This window comes from Sapajus apella, unplaced genomic scaffold (genome assembly GCF_009761245.1).
Source record: "Sapajus apella isolate SASKATOON/1434 unplaced genomic scaffold, GSC_monkey_1.0 scaffold31, whole genome shotgun sequence".
NCBI classification, from domain to species: Eukaryota; Metazoa; Chordata; class Mammalia; order Primates; family Cebidae; genus Sapajus; species Sapajus apella.
The window spans coordinates 14,043,159-14,060,959 of record NW_022436971.1 but is presented as its reverse complement, the minus strand read 5'-3'; the positions used below and the strand labels follow the sequence as shown (position 1 = coordinate 14,060,959).

Here is a 17,801-nt window from a genome sequence, read left to right as displayed (position 1 = left end):
CTGATAGTTGGTGTCTGGCTTAGAGATCAGAGTAGATTTTGCCGACAGAGTCTTCTGTGCCCCCTGACGTGGGGACCTGTACTGCAAGAAGAAAGCATTCAAAGCAGGCTCAGGAATGTATCTCCCTGCCGCCCCACCTCCGGGTAACCTCTTCACAGCCTTCCTACCACCTGTGTCCTGTAAGCCCAGGAAGACTGAGAGATCGGGAATTCTCGAGTCACTTCCGGCCGTGACCTTCCCAAAGTCACGGTTCCCACCTGTTGGAAGCATTCAACTTCTTCTGCCTCTTGTCCCACAAGCCCCTTTGAAATGGTAGCCACTGTGAGGCTATGTTTCCAGTACGCTCTACCATTTAAATCACATCTGGAACATTCCGTGCAGCTCTGAGGGCCATGTTTTTCCACATAGACCATCACAACTCCAGGTGACCTTAGGGTTCCTCTGGATTAACCACCTCATTTTAAAGGTGCAGGGTCAGACACACAGAGAGGTTAAGTAACGTTCCTGCATCCATATAGGCAGTGGTCCACGCTGGTACTGAAGCCTGAGCTCCCTCATTTCCATCCCAGTTTCTTCCTACTACACATAATTTCATTGTTAACCTAGGCCACGTAGCCCACTGGTTGGATGGACGGTGTCAGAGCCAAATTAAGTGAGAGTTTGAGACACGACAGCAAATAAACCAACACTGGAGGAGAAGACAAACATGAAGCAGGCCGGGTGTGGTGGCTCATACCTATAATCCCAGCAATCTGGGAGGCCGAGGCGGATCACCTGAAGTCAAGAGTTTGAGATGAGCCTGGCCAACATGGTGAAAACCCATCTCTACTAAAAATACAAAAATTAGCTGGACGTGGTGGTGGGTGCCTGTAACCCCAGTTACTCAGGAGGCTGAGGCAGGATAATTGCCTGAACCCGGGAGGCGGAGGTTGCAGTGAGCTAAGATTGCACCATCGCACTCCAGCCTGGGTGACAAGAGTGAAACTCCATCTCAAAAAAAAAAAAAAAAAAGAAGCAAAGAGTGCCTGTCTCCTAGCCCAGTGTGTTTAAGGACATTCATAATGACCCTTTTCCCTGAAAAAATCTATATGCTGTTTATTAAATGACATTTAAAGATAAGAGAAGTTGAGAGACTTTTTACTCCAAATGTGTAACTTACAAGAAGTTGGCAGGAATAAACTTCAACAGCCTGAGGTCCTGCCTTCTCCAGCAGTGCTTGGTGACTGAGGTGCGACTCTGTGGACCCAGAGCCACTGGGCTGCATGACACACAGTCATATTTAGCCTCCCTGTGGGGTGCCCGGAATACAGGAATGAGTGAGGGCAGAGAGTCTGCCCGATGGAGCTGAGAGACGTTCATTTCCTTGTAGGCACAGAGTGCGTGCCATGGGGGCGGCGGGATGTCCGTGGCCACTTCTGGGCCTCCTGACCCGTTCCACAGTGACCATTCCTTCTGAAATGTTGTCTCACTTAAAAGAAGTTTCCTACATCCATACCATACCTGACCCTGTTCTAGAATGGCTCTCTGTGTGTGTGTGTGTGTCTGTGTGTGTGTGTCCAGCAATGTGTACATGTGTTCTTCCCTTGGGGATAATTAATGTGCAATTTGACTGCTGTCTTGTATTGTGCAAAGCAGTTCATACCACCCCAAACGAAGCAGGGCAGTTTAGGGGCGAGAACATCAGCTTGGGCATCAGACACGTCTGGGCACATTCAGGTCATGTGACTTAGCACAGTTGAATAGCTGTGGGCCAATCACTGGATCTCTGTGAGCCTGTGTTTCCTTATTTGTAAAATGGTCTACATGTGACACTGTGGCACCCCTACACAAATGTTTTTGGAATGCTATTGTGTCCAGGCGTTGCGCTCAGTGCTTGTCAACCAGTTCTGTACATATTAAACCTCTCAGTATACGCGCAGCTGTAGCAGGTGGAAGAGAAGCAAACCTGAATTTGGAGTCATGAGGCCAAGGCCTGTGTGTAATGTGACCTTGGCTGAGTCATCCAACCTGAACAAGCCTCAGCTTTTCCCTCCGGTAAAGAAGGTTGATAAAACTCGACTTCCAGAGTGTTTGTAAGGATGAGTTAACTCTGAACTAGCTAGGCTTGCTGAGTGCTTGTTAAGGATGCGTGGAACCCATTCTGGATTAGTCCCGTAGGTCCTGAGAATCCAGGCAGAGGAAAGGCCTGGAGGAAGCGCTGAGCCCAGACGGCGGCTGCCTTGCTCATCTCTCTGCTTCCCCCATCTAGGTGGTAGCCGAGTGGACAACGAGGAAGAGGAAGAAGAGGGAGAAGGAGGGCTGGAACCAAACAGCCTCCCAAACCCTTTCCAGCTGCACCCTCCGCCTGAAGGATGCTGCACAACAGACGGTGAGCTCTGCCAGCCCCTGGCCGGGTAGTGCCCACTGTGCTGCCCAGAGGTAGTGGCTGGGCCAGTGGCTGGACCTGTGACTGTGTGCTGCAGGGGTCCTCTTTGCCCCTCCTGTGCCCTGAGTTGTGAGCTGTGCCCCTGGGCCCCCAGCAGGTGCTGGCCCGGCCTGCCCTGGTGAACCAGGAGCTCTGAAGAACCCATGCTGGGATGCTAAGGCGGCCTCTGTGCCACTCTTTGGACAGCCTCAACTTGACCAGTGGCTTGGGAGCCAGACATTCATTTTTCTGTGTTGGTTGCTTGGAAACGAGAATATATTTTCCCTACTCAGGCCTGTTTGCACAGCATATTGAACTCAGAAATGATTAGGAGAGAGAATCTTGCTTCCTATTTTATTTTTATTTATTTATTTATTTATTTTTTAACAGAGTCTCACTCTGTCGCCCAGGCTGGAATGCAGTGGTGTGAACTTGGCTCCACCGCAACCTCTGCCTCCCGAGTTCAAGCGATTCTCCTGCCTCAGCCTCCCGAGTAGCTGGGATTATAGGCATCTGCCACCATGCCTGGCTGATTCTTATAATTTTAGTAGAGATGGGGTTTTGCCATGTTGGCCAGGCCGGTCTGAAACTCCTGAACTCAGGTGATCCACTAGCCTCGGCCTCCCAAAGTGCTGGGATTATAGGTGTGAGCCACCTTGCCTGGCTGGAGTAATCTTTCTTACTTACCAGTATGTCACTGTTGAACAGGCAGATACACATACTCTCAGGGTCCCTGTGCAGTCAGTAATGGTACAGTTTCCCTGTTGAGAAACTGAGGCATGGAGATGCTGGGTAGGTGGCAGCTTAGTCCTGTGCCGAGAGCTTGTGCTGTGCACTCGGAGTTTGGTGCACGCCTCTGACTGTGCCACCCACGAGCCACACAACCTCTTTGCTAGTGAGTTCATCTGTCCTGATGCCATGCCAGTCAAGGGGAGAGGCTAGTTAGTGGTGAGAACATCAGCTTGGGCATCAGACAGGTCTGGGCACATGGACGCCATGCTACTTAGTGGATAGTTGAATAGCTGTGGGCCAATCATTGCATCTCTCTAAGCCTCAGCTTCCTTATTTGTAAATGGTCTACGTGTGACACTGTGGTACCCCCTACACAAATATTTTTGGAATGCCTAATATGTCCAAGCATTGTGCTCAGTCCTTAGTTATTTAAGATAGCTAACTGGTTATTATTACATTAAGCAGTAATTGAACTAATTATTGAAGTCTTTGCTCTGAACATCTGGAGATAAATAGGATGAGAGCTCCCTGCTTGATGGGCGCTATACAGGGAAGCGGATATTTTGCACACAGCTGGGGACAAGCAGGGCTGCATGGAGCAGAGGAGAGGCTCTAATGCAGGTAGTGAGTTTTGGGAAGGCTTCCTGGAGGAGGTAGCCCTTTGGGTTTTGTTGGATTAGTACAAGTTAGCCAGGAGACTGTGTAGGGGTTGGAGGAAGCTGGGAAGTTTCAGACAGAGGGAACAGCACGTGCAAAGGCTTAGTTGGGTGAGATTACAGCTCGTTGGAGGGAATTGCTAGCAGATTATTTAGGTAGGTGCCTGAGGTAGATTATTAGGTAGGTTGCAGAGCCAGGCTTGGAGGAGTGAGGAGACTTGGTGTGAAGGCCCACGCACCTTCCTTGGGGCCTGGACTTGACCCTGAGCATGATGACTGGCATGGGAGGGACCCAGCCCTCGCTGGGCTGCTCTTCCAGGCAAGGGAAAGTCAACATGGTGGTTCCTAGTGAGGCAGGACTCTCAGTGTCCAAGTGTTTAAAAGGCCACTGAATTAAATGGTAAGAGGAGAACTCTTCAGCCAGGCATGGTGGCACAAGTAGTCAAGTCCCAGCTACCAGGAGGCTGAGGCAGCAGGATTGCTTGAGCCCAGACTTTGAGGCCAGCCTGGGCAACATAGCAAGATCCTGTCTCTTAAAAAAAAAGTTAAGAGGTAAACTCTCCAATAGTCATTATAGCAGTTTTCACAGAGTTTCCAAATAAATATGGTAACCACTGTGACTACTCATGGCCTATATCCCCCCAGCTTTTCAGAAGGCATGGACCACACCGGGCTGGGAGGGACCCAGGTCAGAGAGTTAGGGGACCTCTGGAGCTTGACCTCGACCTCAGGGAATTGGCTTCCCTTCCCCAAGCCAGTCCAGGGAGCTACCCTGGATTAGTCCATTTTCACACTGCTGATAAAGACTTACCCAAGACTGGGCAATTTACCAAAGAAAGTGGTTTCGTAGACTTACAGTTCCACATGGATGGGGAGGCCTCACAGTCATGGTGGAAGGTGAAAGGCACATCTCACATGGCAGCAGACAAGACAAGAGAGCTTGGGTGGGGAAACTCCCCTTTTGAAAACCATCAGATCTCATGAGACATTATGTCACGAGAATAGATGGGAAAGACCCGCCCCCATGATTCAGTTACCTCCCACCGTGTCCCTCCCACAATCTGTGGGAATTGCGGGAGTTACAATTTAAGATGAGATTTGGGTGGGGGCACAGCCAAAGCCTATCATGCCCCAAACCTGGGAGTCAACTTGGCCTTCCCTCCTGGTCCACCTCTCTGTAGCTTGCAGCAAATCACTCAACCTCTCTGAGCCTCAGTTTCCATATCTTCAAAATGGAAACAGCCACACTTTGCTGCAGGTGGTGAGATGAGAGCTTTGCAGAGCCTGCCTCACTGGTGCCTGGCATGTGGTGGTGCTGGCCCCACGCCTGTCAGCGTCTTGGCCCCATGTGTGTTGCCTTCTGCCCCCGCCCAGGGGCACATGGGAAACCATGGAGCAAATGCGTGATGAACGGGTAAGCCCCGCACACAGGAGGAAAGTCTTCATGACGGACTGTAGAGCTCTGCTGGAAGGCCTGGGCTTATCAGGGCTCCCTCTCTGGTCTCAGGTGGGAGCTAAAGCTATAGGAAGCCCAGGAGATGGGGCTGGGTGTGCCCTTACCTGGGATAAGACCCTGGAAAGGCCTTACCCATTTTAATCTCAGCTGATTCTCTCTTTTTCCTTTTCCGCCAGATATTTGTAGAAACATATTATTTGAATAGGAAATATATTTATAAGCTCTAAAATGTGAAAGATTCCAAAGGGCATGGAATGTGGGAGTCTCCGTGCTCCCGGCTGCTCGTGTCTGTGTCCTGAATGCCAGTCCTCCCCACAACCCCCTGTAGGAAACCGATGCCATCACATTCTCACTCTTCATTTTTCATGTTGGCTTCTTTCTCATCCCCGTAAAATGCAGCACGTAAGAAACATCAGGAGACCCTCAGTTTCTTATGGATTTATCTTGTTTACGTTTCAATTTGCCATCATGTGTTTAAAATTTATTCCTGTTAAGCTTCATTTGCACATTAATGTGGATCACATGGTGACACTGATAGACAAATAATGTGTGATCTGTGTGTTGTGGGTAACTGTGATTATAGTTTTTTTTGTTTTTTTTTTTTTGAGATGGAGTCTCACTCTGTCGCTCAGGCTGGAGTGCAGCAGCGCAATCTCAGCTCACTGCCATCTCCGCCTTCTGGGTTCAAGCGATTCTTGTGCTTCAGCCTCACAGGTAGCTGGGATTGCACCACCATGCCTGGCTAATTTTTATATTTTTAGTAGAGACGGGGTTTCACCATGTTGACCAGACTGGTCTTGAACTCCTGACCTCAAGTGATCCACCCTCCTCAGCTTCCCAAAGTGTTGGGATTACAGGTGTGCGCCACCATGCCCAGCCAAGTATGATTACAGTTTTATCTCTCAGGATTTAATTTTGAGGTTAAGCACACCCAGAGTTACGGGTCTCTCCTGAGCACACCCAGAATGTTTGCTCCCTTTGCCCCTGTGCCCCGCTTCTGGAAGCCCTGGGCAGCATGTGAGCCCTGTCCACTCCTCCTAGGGTTCTGCCAGGCCGGGAAGGACCTGCGCCTCGTCTCCATTTCCAACGAGCCCATTGACGTCCCTGCGGGCTTTCTCCTCGTGGGGGCCAAGTCCCCCAGCCTGCCGGACCATCTCCTGGTGTGTGCCGTTGATAAGAGGTTCTTGCCAGATGACAACGGCCACAATGCTCTTCTTGGTAAGTTCTGCTTTGTCCTCCTTTGTGGCTCTTTCTGCACAGAGGTAGAGTAGGGTCAAGGGAGGTCATGGCAGGGGACGGTGGCAACAGAGGGACCACCTTTGGGACTCCAGGCATAGCCTGCAGCTCTGTTTATGTTTTTTGGTAGACAATCTCTTTGTAGAATGGAATGCAAAAGAGATGCATTTACAGTGTGACTGCTTCCCTGTAGAAAACTCAGCATTTAGTATTCATTTTTCATACATTTATTCTTCAAACCTCCCTAAGTGCCTGCCTGTGTCAGGAATGGGTGACAAACCTTGTCCTAGATGGTCTCAGAAACAGCTGATGAAGGCAGGGGAGAATGAGGCCAAGTGTATTCCTGCCTCCAGAACCTTGCTGTCCTGAATGACTGCCAGGCACCCTGGATCTATTCTCCACTTTGGTTTACCACTCATCTCTCAAGATGTGGTCTGTTTGTTTATTTATTTATTTTGAGATGGAGTCTTGCTCTGTCACCCAGGCTGGAGTGCAGTGGCACTATCTCAGCTCACTGTGACCTCCATCTCCAGGGTTCAAGTGAGTCTCATGCCTCAGCCTCCCAAATAGCTGGGATTACAGGTGTGCACCACCACACCTGGCTAATTTTTGTATTTTTAGTAGAGTGGGGTCTCACCATATTGGCCAGGCTGGTCTCAAACTTCTGGCCTCAAGTGATCTGCCCACCTTGACCTCCCAAAGTGCTGGGATTACAAGCCTGAGCCACTGTGCCCAGCCAAGAGGTGATCTTTATTACCCCAGTTTCACAGGTGGGCTTGGATCTGTTAACTTGCCCAAGGGTGCATGAGTAAAGAGGACAGAGCCAGGATTCAAACTCAAGTCTTCTTGGCTCCAGATTCTACCCGGTACCGTCCCATCTGGTCTTGACCATGTTATGGTCAAGGTCAGTATGGGGGAGCTGCTGCTTTTCCTTCAGCCATCAGCACCACTGGCCTTTGATCTTTCTAACAACCACTGGACCACTAAAGCCCTAAGTGCGGAGCTGAGGCCAGGCCTTGCCAAGCCTGGCTGCCTTTGCTTATATGATGTCATTGAGCTTTTACTGTGTGCCAGGCCCTCCTGCAGCAGGCTCCCCCATTGTGGAGCAAAATCTACGGACACCCAAGGTGTGGAGCGAGAGCCCAGGGACCTGGGTTCCTGTCCTGCATCTGGCCACAGGTCCCTGTGTGGCCCCCTGCGCTTCTGTGTCCTCATCCATGAAGTGGGGAGGCCACTACCACATGTGCCCTGGCCCTTTGGCAGTGTGTTCCCATCGTGTGACTGTGGGTCCACTCCCCTGACCTGGCCTGGCATCTTCTTTGGAGGAAATCTGGGCAGGAGGTGGGATTGGTAATGATCCACGTCAGCTGTAGCCTCAGGAACAGTCTTCCTATAGAAGCAAGCTTGATTGTGAGAATTTATGGGGAAAACTTCTAGACCGAAAAACCCCACAATCTCTTACGTATTTTCCATGGGTTTAGACATGGAAGCCTCCAGTTTTGCGCTTGATATGGCCCCAAAAGCTGGGTGGATAAACTCACTCCCGTGGGTAGTTACTGAGCACACTGTGTCTGAGGCGCTGTGCAAAGGATGAAAGATGGAGAGAGGAGAGCGTGGGGAGAAGAAAATGAAATGGCTCCTGCCACAAGGGAGCTGGGGACACACAGGTGTGTGAACTCTGACACAGGGCAGGTGAATGCCCGCTGGAGGGACACAGCACCACCAGACAATGATGAAGGAGAGAAAACCTTTTAGCCAACTGTCTTAAGGCAGGCCCATGGACTTGTTATAACTAGTTCTCTAAAGCAGAATCATCCAGAAAATCCACTCTGGCAAAGAAGCCGATGGAATGATTCAATGACAGACTGAATGCTTACGACAGTCGCCCAGGATGAAAGTGAGTCCGGGGAGGCGGTGCTGGGTGGCCGCCTGTGTTTGATCTGGTGGTGGCTGAGGATTCGTCTGGATTCCACTTTGTGACTGTAAATGAATTGCCTGGGTAGTAAATCAAGGAGGCTCTGCCTCTTGGCCCTCCGAGAGGAGGATCTTTCAGTTCCTTCACCAGCAGCCCAGTAACAGCACCAGCTCATCGAGGAGAGGAAGTAGGAGCTTTGTTAATTGCTTGCCAAAAGCCATCTGAAATGGGTAACGAGGCCTGGTTGGTTATACCACCGGCTTTTTTCTTTTAAAATAACTTTATGCTCTCAGCTTGCATGCTTAACACCATTTAGGTTTCCTGCAATTAAGTCTGATGGCTGCACAGGACAAGGGGGTCCCCTCTAGCCCTGCAATGGCAGGTTCAGTGCTTTTTAGGGATCTATAAAACACAGGCTGGGGAATACCTTTCAGGAAGCAGCAGCGTGAGGAGACTTTTTTAGGGACTTTTAATCAACTCAGGGATTTTATCTGAAAACGCTGAAAGATTAAAATCTAGGTGTGTGTTTCAGTTTATTGCCCGGTGATTTATCTAAATTGGTTGACAGCTCAGACATAAAAAAAGGAAAACATATCCCACTAGACTGTTCTTTCTTAGATGGGAGTCAACGAGTCCTTTGTTCATTCAGCAGGCAAATAATTCAGCATGCATTTATTGAACATATAATGTGAAATGTAAACCTGGCCCTTCAGCTACGTCTGGGGGAAGGATGGGGGGATGCAGGCATACCAAGACTCAGCCTAGAAGTCCACAACAAATGACTCTGTCAATAAACCTTACAATGCATCCGTGTGCAACCTGGTCTAGCAGAGAGGGTAAGGTGCTCCGGGGATGCGGAGGGGCACACTGGCTCCCAGTGAGGAGGGGAATGGGACGATGTGGTATCTGAGTTGGGCCCTGAAAAATGAGTGGAATTTTACAAATTGGAGCATAACAACAGAAACCAAGCACTGACAGCAGTCAGCACTTTTTGAGTGTTTGTCATGTGCCAGAAACTGCATGAAATGAGTTAAAATAGCCAATGTGGTGGGCCCATTATTACCTAGAGTTACATCTAGAAATGAAGGCACAGAGAGCCTAACTGACTTGCTCAGGACAACCCAGCCGTTTGAACCCTGATGGTCTGGCCCTGGTGCCCAGGTCCTGGAGGATGAAGGGCATCTCAGCAGAGGGAACTCCCTGTGCATGACAGCATGGCGCACTGAAGAAGTGGCTAGAGTGCTCTGTGGCTAGAGCAGAGACTGGCAGAGAGTGTGGCAGTGTGGGGTGTCCTGTTGGGTTCTGCTTGGAAAAGGATGCATTACCCAAGGAGCTATTTTCAAACTACAGAAGTACAGAGTCTCATGAAATGAGGCGATCTAGCCTTCTTTAACGTTACCAACACATAGCCAATCTTGTTTCACTGATAATGTCCCCTTCTTCTCCCTTTCTGGGATTATTTTGAAACAAATCCCAGACATTGTATCATTTCATCTGTAAATATTTCAGCACGTATCTCTAAATATTTCAGCACATATCTCTACAAGATAATGGGGCCAGGCACGGTGGCTCATGCCTGAAATGTTAGCACTTTGGGAGGCTGAGGCAGGCGGATCGCCTGAGGTCAGGAGTTTGAGACCAGCCTGGCCAACGTGGTGAAATCCCGTCTCTACTAAATATACAAAAATTAGCTGAGTGTGGTGGCGGGCACCTATAATCCCAGCTACTCAGGAGGCTGAGACAGCAGAATCACTTGAACCCGGGAGGTAGAGGTTGCAGTGAGCTGAGATCAAGCCATTGTACTCCAGCCTGGGCAACAAGAGTGGAACACCATTTAAAAAAAGAAAAAGATAACAGCTTTTCTTTAGAAATCGAATACCATTATCATTTCTATAAGACTTAACAGCTATTTAATATGATCAAATATTCAGTGTGTTCAAATTGTATCTTATGCTTTTTTTTTAAAAAAAAAAAAAAAAAGCAATTGTTGCATTTGTATCAAGATCCAGAGAGTGTTCTTCTTGAAGCATTTGGTTGCTGTGCCTCTTAAATGTTTCTCAATGTGTAGGTCCTTCCTCCCTAATTTTGCCCTTATAATTGATATGTTTTTTAGGAAATTTAGAGTGTTAAATGTTAAATTTAGATGACTGTGTTTTAAACTGTGTTTTAGGGAGATTTCTTAGAAGTCAGACACAATTTTTATGCAAAGGGAGAAACTGAGGCAGAACTAGTTATGAACTTACTGCAGGATTCTAGAGGAATACGATGGCCTGAGAGTTACATGTTTCAAACCACCCAGCATCGTACTATTTACCACCCCTGAACACTCCATTCTCCTTGGGGACACCTGGGACCCCCACCCCACTTCCTGTTTGATCCAGAATCCTGATACAGCTCCTCAGGCTTCACTGACATAAGGAGGTCATTTCTACACTTGAGCTGGGATGTGGCCAAAATACCAAGGCAGGGCCTCTGGGCACATATAAACAGAATACCAAGGCAGGGACGCCGGGTGCATGTCTATATATCTATATCTATATCGATATATAAAAATATAAATAAAATACCAAGGCAGGGGCTCTGGGCACATATAATATGTAATATCAAGGCAGGGGCTCTGGGTGCACATGCATGTGTGCACATGCACACACGCACGCACACACACGCGCGCACACACACATATAATACCTTGTTTTACTTTGTGCATGGTCTTTTCTAGTCTCCATCCAGGTGGGGATATAAAATAATGTTTATCAGCTGGTAATCACAGTAGATCCATGCTAGATTCTGTGGTTTTTTTTTTTTTTTTTCAATTAATATGATGCAGTGAGCTAAAGGTGATTTTATTTTTGTCCCAAGTCACTATTTATTTTTAGGCTCGAGGAGGGTGGTCATTAGTCGCTGGGTATAGCGTGTGCTTATCTGAGCTCATGGGTTTCCAAGGCTCATTATTTGGAAGGAACACAGAGTTGCTGTTCAGGCCCAATTTAAATCTCACTTGCCAGGATGTCTTCCTGGAATTGCCTTCCTAAATTACTCCTGCTGTTTCTCCATTCTTCCCCATAGCACATTATGCTAGAACAGCCAGTCCCATCTTTGTAGAGAAGTTTTTCCTGCCTTGGGGGCTATAGGTTTGCCACCTATAAAGGGGCTAATGGTATATGCTGTACCTGACTGCGGTTTTGAGGGACTCAGATCTTTATGTGATGATCTTAATAAACTCGAAAATTCTGCCCAAATTTGAGGAACTGCTGTGGTTGCCACTGGTACTTCTGCCTCAATCCTGGGATTATTTAACTGTGCCTGTTCCTTCTTCCTAGCAGTCAGGGACCACTTTTTTATTTTTAAACCAAAAACAATACCCAAAGAATGAACCATGTATTTTTAATCTATGTCTTGCCCAGAGCACCTGGTTCATTTCCTGTCAGATTTTTTTTTTTTTCTAAACATATTTGTGCATAAAAGTTACTTGTCAGATTTGGATTTGGATTTTTTCATAGAGGGTTGATGACTTGGGCTAAGTGGTCCTCTGTGTGGGGACAGTGGTCTAGATCAAGGCCCTTCTGAGTATCCGCTCCCCTGGGAAGGCACGGGATGGAGGTGTCAGGCCCAGGGGGCTGGTTTGCGGCTCCTAGGTCTGGTGCAGTGGCCATAAGCCAGATCTCCTTGGACTGTGGTTCAGGAAGGAAAGTCAGGTGCAGGTGGGCTTCTAGAGGCATTCCTGAGGTTTGGTGAGAGGACCCTCTCTCCAGAGGGAGTGGCCCCGTAGTAAACCTGGGTCACCTCCAGCCTGCAATGAGCCAAGTGCTCAGACACTACTGAGTCTGAAGGAAGCCACCTATGGCTGCTTCCAAGAAGAATCACGTCACTTTGGTCCTAGAAGGAGGCATAGGGCCCATTTAGTCCTAGCCTTCCCTTTGATGGTTGGACAATGGAAACCCAGAGAGATGGAGCTGCTTCCCCCATGTCTCACACTGTTTTGGGGGACTATATGATTGCCCCCCTAGGATGGAAATGCAGAGAAATGCAGCTGCTCCCCTCACATCTCACATTGTTGTGGAGGGTTGTATAGTTGCCCTCATAGGGCCACCCGTGAGTGTCCTGACCCCGACTCCCACTGTGCTCTCCTTCCTAATACAGCTTAGTCCAGGGGAGAGGAAGGAGGGATGCTTGCAGAGTACCCTTGACATGTTAAACATCTCGTGGGTACTTAACCCCCATAGTGCTCCTACAAGGTGGGTTTTGGGGAGGAGATGGGTTCAATCCTAACTCCAGCACTTTCCACCCTGTAGCCATGGCTGGGTCACCCTGTACCATGGATGAATTTCTATCTCTCTCTGCCTCAATGCTTTCACCTGGAAACTGAGACACTGCTACTGATTGTCGTGTCAGGCATCATGAGGTTTAAATGAGAACGTTTATAACACGCCTGGCACAGTGGCTGGCCCATGGTAGGTGTGCTGTGAATGTTAGCTGTTGTTGGCTTGTTGACAGTTGAGGAAAGCAAAGCTCGGTGGTGTTAGTTACCTGCCCCACATCACCTAACTGTAGTTAGGATTGAACTCAGACCCCTCGAGTGTCCAGGCTTCTGCACACTCCCCTGCCGGGGTGAGGATAGTGGACGTAGCTGTCCTTTCAGCAGAAGGGGCGAGCCTTGCTCAGTGGCCAGCACACATATCTGCCCAGGACGTGCTTATTAAACAAATGCTACCTGCAGCTGCTAACCTAGACTCACGGGAAAATCACAGGGTGTGGCCATGCGTGGTGACAGGAGTTCTGCTTACGATGGACTGTTTCCGAGGTGAGGACACTGAAGCAAGAATTTCGACTCTGGATATCCACAGCCGGCAGGGATTTGTGATTTCAGGAAGGATCCCAGTGCTTTCCAAGCCTATCATATAAAGAAGACTTTCTAGACTTCCAGGTCCTAAGGTAGATTTCTGAAGAGAACGGCTCATTATTTTCCTCTTTCTCATGAAAACTTTGCTGCCTTTCCAATACTTTCTGAAAGAGCTGGCATTTCCCCAGGGCTAGTTGGGAAGCTTGTCTGTGGTTTTCTTGGTTGGCCTCTGTGACTGTCTCTCCAAGACACCTCTCAGAAGAGCAGCTGGGTCTCCTGACCAGAATGTTTTTGCCAAAGCAGAAAAGCAGTTTGCTTGCTGGGTCCCTAAGTGTTTCCTCTACCAGCGAGACCCAGGGTGTCCAATCTCACTTCTGAGCCACAAAGGGCTCCCTGTCTTCTGTGCTTCCCATCCCAGCGGAGGCGACAGCCTCTGCAGCACAGCGACGGTCCCCGCCCGTGTTTCTCGTGGGACAGAGGCCTGTAACCTGCCTTGCTGTCTCTGGAGAGGGATGACAGCCCAGCCTTGGCAAGTGGCTCTTAGTGTCTTGCGGTTCTATTTCCTGTTCATCCATCTTCTTAACATCCAGGCTTAGATGCCCTTCCAGGGGGCTCTGAAGGTTTCTTCGGGCCCTGTTCTTAGGCAGCAGTTGAGCTGGGGTTATCTCAGGTGTCCCTAAGTTGGAAGCGAATGAATGAACAAAAGCATGAGGTTATTCCTCAGAGTGCTTGCAGAAACCCTAACAGGATGCTGCTTACAGTTACCCTGTTTCCTCTCTCCTTTCTTCCCTCTCAGTATTAACTGGTTGCCCACCACGTGCTGGGCATGAGTTAGTACACATACACTTGCACACACACAGCCCACAGGTGCGATCATGCTGTGAACCTAGAGGAATGACGATGGGAAAAAGACACGAATTTCAATCGCTAAGGAGGATGTTCAGAGGCCCCTGAGCTACAGGGAGAGCCTAGAGTCTGGAGGAAAGTGCGAGCCAGCCTTTTGGTCGCAGAAGGCCCTTGGGGTGGGCATCAGAACAGGATGTTGAGTGAGGGCTGGAGGTGCACAGGTGGGACCCCCAGAGGAGAGGATGAGCCTGTGGGTGCAGGGCAGTGGGAGCGGGCTGGGTTGAGAGGCAGGGGAGTCCAGCTGGGAATTAGCATATCAGAGGAGGGACAGGAATAAAGCTGGAGATGAAGGCTCGCGGGCATCAGGGCAGCCTCCGATGCCAGGCCTGTGAGTGAGAAAGTCATCCTCAGGCTAGAGGCGAATGCCACACTTTCTGTACCTATGGATTAGAACAGTTGGCCTCTCTGGTCCTCTGATTTCACAAAGAAGAATTTGCCTTCCAGAGTGACAGGCTCCTGTGTCACTTGTGGATTGAGATGAATGGCAGGAATGGCTCTGGTTCCCTGTGCACGTTAGTTCCCTGCCTGTCCCACGGAAAGCGAGCGCATCTAGAGGACAGTGTTTCACATCTCTTGGTGCCTTACTGTTTGTGCTGGCACGGAGGGTCCCTTATCCTGTAACTGTCCTATGGCAAGGCCAAGCAGTCTGTCCTTATTTCTAATGCCTTTTGAGGAAGACTAAATGTGCTCACAATAGATCAGAGAGTCCGGTGGGCTTCTGTAATGTAGATGTTTTATTTATCTGTGGAGATGTTTTTAACCTTCACTAACTGGAGTTGCTTTGAGCACTAGCCAGAGGCCTTAGAGAGACTGTTTTAGAGCAGAGTTACACACAGAGCCGGGTGGCCCGCATGGCCTACGGCACGATGACCTTTGTAGACGTATCAACCACAGAATATGATACGTGAGTCTTAGCTCCCAGATCTCCTGGGCCGAAGGACCTTGGACCCACAGAAACCAGACATACCAGTGGGTGAAGCAAGGCCATCTAAAGATGGTTTAAACAAGCGCAGTCAGCCAGGGCAGAAGCCAAGTCTTCACATGTCTCATCTTAACCATCACTCCCAATGCCTGTGGTCTGAATAGGCTTTACAGTGTATGAAGGTCTTTTCAAGCACATTCTCTGAATTTTAATAGCTCCCAGGAGGTGGCTTTGTCATTGCTACTGCTTAGGAGGCCTGCTTAGAGCCTCACAGCGATGGAGCCTCCGTCACCTCCCAGAAAGGCAGCTGTAGGCCTGGTGTGGAGGCCAACAGCAGCACAATAGCCACATTCTAGCAGAGCTTCTCCATCCCCTGGCTGCTAAGCCACTGAATTTACTTGCCAGCATGCCGGCCAGGCATTGCGGACCTCTCCTGATTTCTTTTCAGCAACTCATGGGATCAGCTCCATAGCAGGATGGAATTTTGGACTCTTAAGAGGTCACCCAGCGTAGCGCATCTCACTAGTCAAATTGCTTTGGGAGTCTGTGACTGGCTCTCCCAGAAGAAGTAAGAGCCTGTGATGTCATTTCAGGATTTCAGGTGCCCGATGCGTGTAGACAGTGGAATGGGACGTCTCCCAAACTTATCTTGCAAAGTTTGCTCTCCGTGTAGGTGTTTAAGTAGACCCTCAAGCACGTTAAATCTTCCCAGCTTGCCTGGGCCCATCTCTATCACTAAATCTTCTTGGTCCTCCCTTATTCGAGTCAAAGCTGTCTTAACCACTGGGCCAGACTGAGAGGGTGGGGCACTTGCCTTGTGGAGTTTTCTGCCTGGCAGCGCAGGAAACGAACCTTCAGAGTTTTGATGAACTATGTCTTATTTGAAAAGGACTTTGGAAATGAGTTGGCGGTGTTTACGGTTTGCTTCCTTCTCCAGGTTTCTCTGGGAATTGTGTTGGCTGTGGAAAGAAAGGCTTCTGTTACTTCACTGAATTCTCCAATCATATAAATCTGAAACTGACCACTCAACCCAAGAAGCAGAAACACTTGAAGTATTACCTGGTCCGTAATGCGCAAGGGACTCTAACCAAAGGATCTTTAATCTGTTGGAAAGGCTCAGGTGAGCACGTTGGCTGTGGAGGAGGTGTGGGAATGCTGGGCCCCCCAGAGGGCTGTGGGGCCTGTCGGTGGGATGTTGGGGAGAGACCCCTTCGCGGCAGCACAGATTGCAGGCAAAAGGCCAGGCTCATGAAATGGAAAATGCTCCTTTGTATTACGAGTGTTAATATGGTTGACAGTGACAGTCTAATTGAATGGGATGTTTAAAAGTCAACAGAGGGCCAGTCGTGGTGGCTCACACCTGTAATCCCGATACTTTGGGAGGCTGGAGCGAGCAGATCACTTGAGGTCAGGAGTTTGAGACCAGCCTGGACAACATGGTGAAAACCCATCTCTACTAAAAATGTAAAAATTAGCTGGGCGTGATGGCGCATGTCTGTAATCCCAGCTACTCAGGAGGCTGAGGCAGGAGAATTGCTTGAACCTGGGAGGTAGAGGTTGCAGTGAGCTGAGATGGTACCACTGCACTCCAGCCTGGGCAACAGAGCACGACTCCATCTCAAAAAAATAAATAAATAAATAAATAAAAAATAGCTGACAGAGGGCCAGAGTGTGCATGGCCTCCTATGGCAAGTATTTGGGGCACTGGTTTGCATCTCCCCAAATTGAGTGGTTCACCCAAGTAGTTCCCAACCATAGGTGACTTTTGTCTCCTGGGGAACATCTGGCCATGACTGGAGACAAGTTTGATTGTCATGACTGGATGGTGCCACCAGCATCTGGGGCAGGGACCAGTGTGCGGCTGAACGTTCTGCAGTGCACAGGGTAGCCCCCAGCACAAAGGAGCCCACTGTAAATGTCATTGGCGCCAAGGCTGAGAACCTGACTTCAGAACGCTTAGCTTGAACAATGCCCCACCAAGCCCTGGACGCTGAACTGTGGCCAGAAAGCCCAGCTTCACGTTGCTGGTCTCTGAAGAAGGGAGAAGGCTGCAGCTTTCTGAAATGTCGGCAGCAGCCCTCCAACCGTCTTTGTCTCAGCCGCGGCTCTCATGGCCACAGTCAGCTCTGGGGGGCGAGGAGGAGGCTGGATCCTCAGTGGCCTGCTGCCGGTGGAGGGCACGTCTGGGGTGTGAGGTGTCCCTCCTTTATCTGCATTTGTTCCCATCTTGTCCTCTGGACCCTCCTGGCCAGGTCCTGGGAGTAGAAGGAAGAGACCTCGGGCTGGGCAGCTCTGGCAACGCCCCCTCATACCCTGCTCCTCCGTCCTCTGTGCTTTTCTTGCTTTGTTCAGTAAACGCTTCCTGAGCTTCTGCTACCCACCAGTCATTTCTCACGCCCTGAGGATGTGGTGGTTCTGCCCCATGTGGGACCAGTTCACTGTCTTTGATCACTGGCTGGGTCCAAGCACCTCACCGGTTCTCCCCAAAACCCCCCAGGTTCCGGGGGTTGGCCTTTCCATGAGGAGGACTTAGGGTGGAAGAGGGTATCATTTCTTTATCTTCAAGTGATACTCTCTTCTTTCCCTGGACCTTAGGGGTAGCCATAGGATGACTACTGTATTTGTATAATCCGTACCTTTCTTTCGAATACTCAGCATTGCTCCCACTCTTGACAACCAGAGCTGCCCCTCGGCCTGGAGTCACAGGTAGAGGGTTGCACCCCCCGCCCCCCCC

General features: G+C 49.5%; 1 protein-coding gene across 8 annotated transcripts in view; it reads left to right on the top strand.

The window, feature by feature from the left end:
• GREB1 (growth regulating estrogen receptor binding 1) overlaps nucleotides 1–17,801 on the top strand; it is a 159,738-nt gene that overhangs the window by 78,928 nt on the left and 63,009 nt on the right. For all 8 annotated transcript variants that reach the window (XR_004273708.1, XM_032294100.1, XM_032294101.1 and 5 more), the window contains exons 3-5: nucleotides 2,249–2,368; nucleotides 6,290–6,466; nucleotides 16,005–16,187. Coding sequence is in view for 7 of the 8 variants with exons in the window: in XM_032294100.1 (XP_032149991.1) it covers nucleotides 2,249–2,368; nucleotides 6,290–6,466; nucleotides 16,005–16,187 (480 nt within the window). In the remaining variant the exon portion in view is untranslated. The remainder of the gene's footprint in view (nucleotides 1–2,248; nucleotides 2,369–6,289; nucleotides 6,467–16,004; nucleotides 16,188–17,801) is intronic.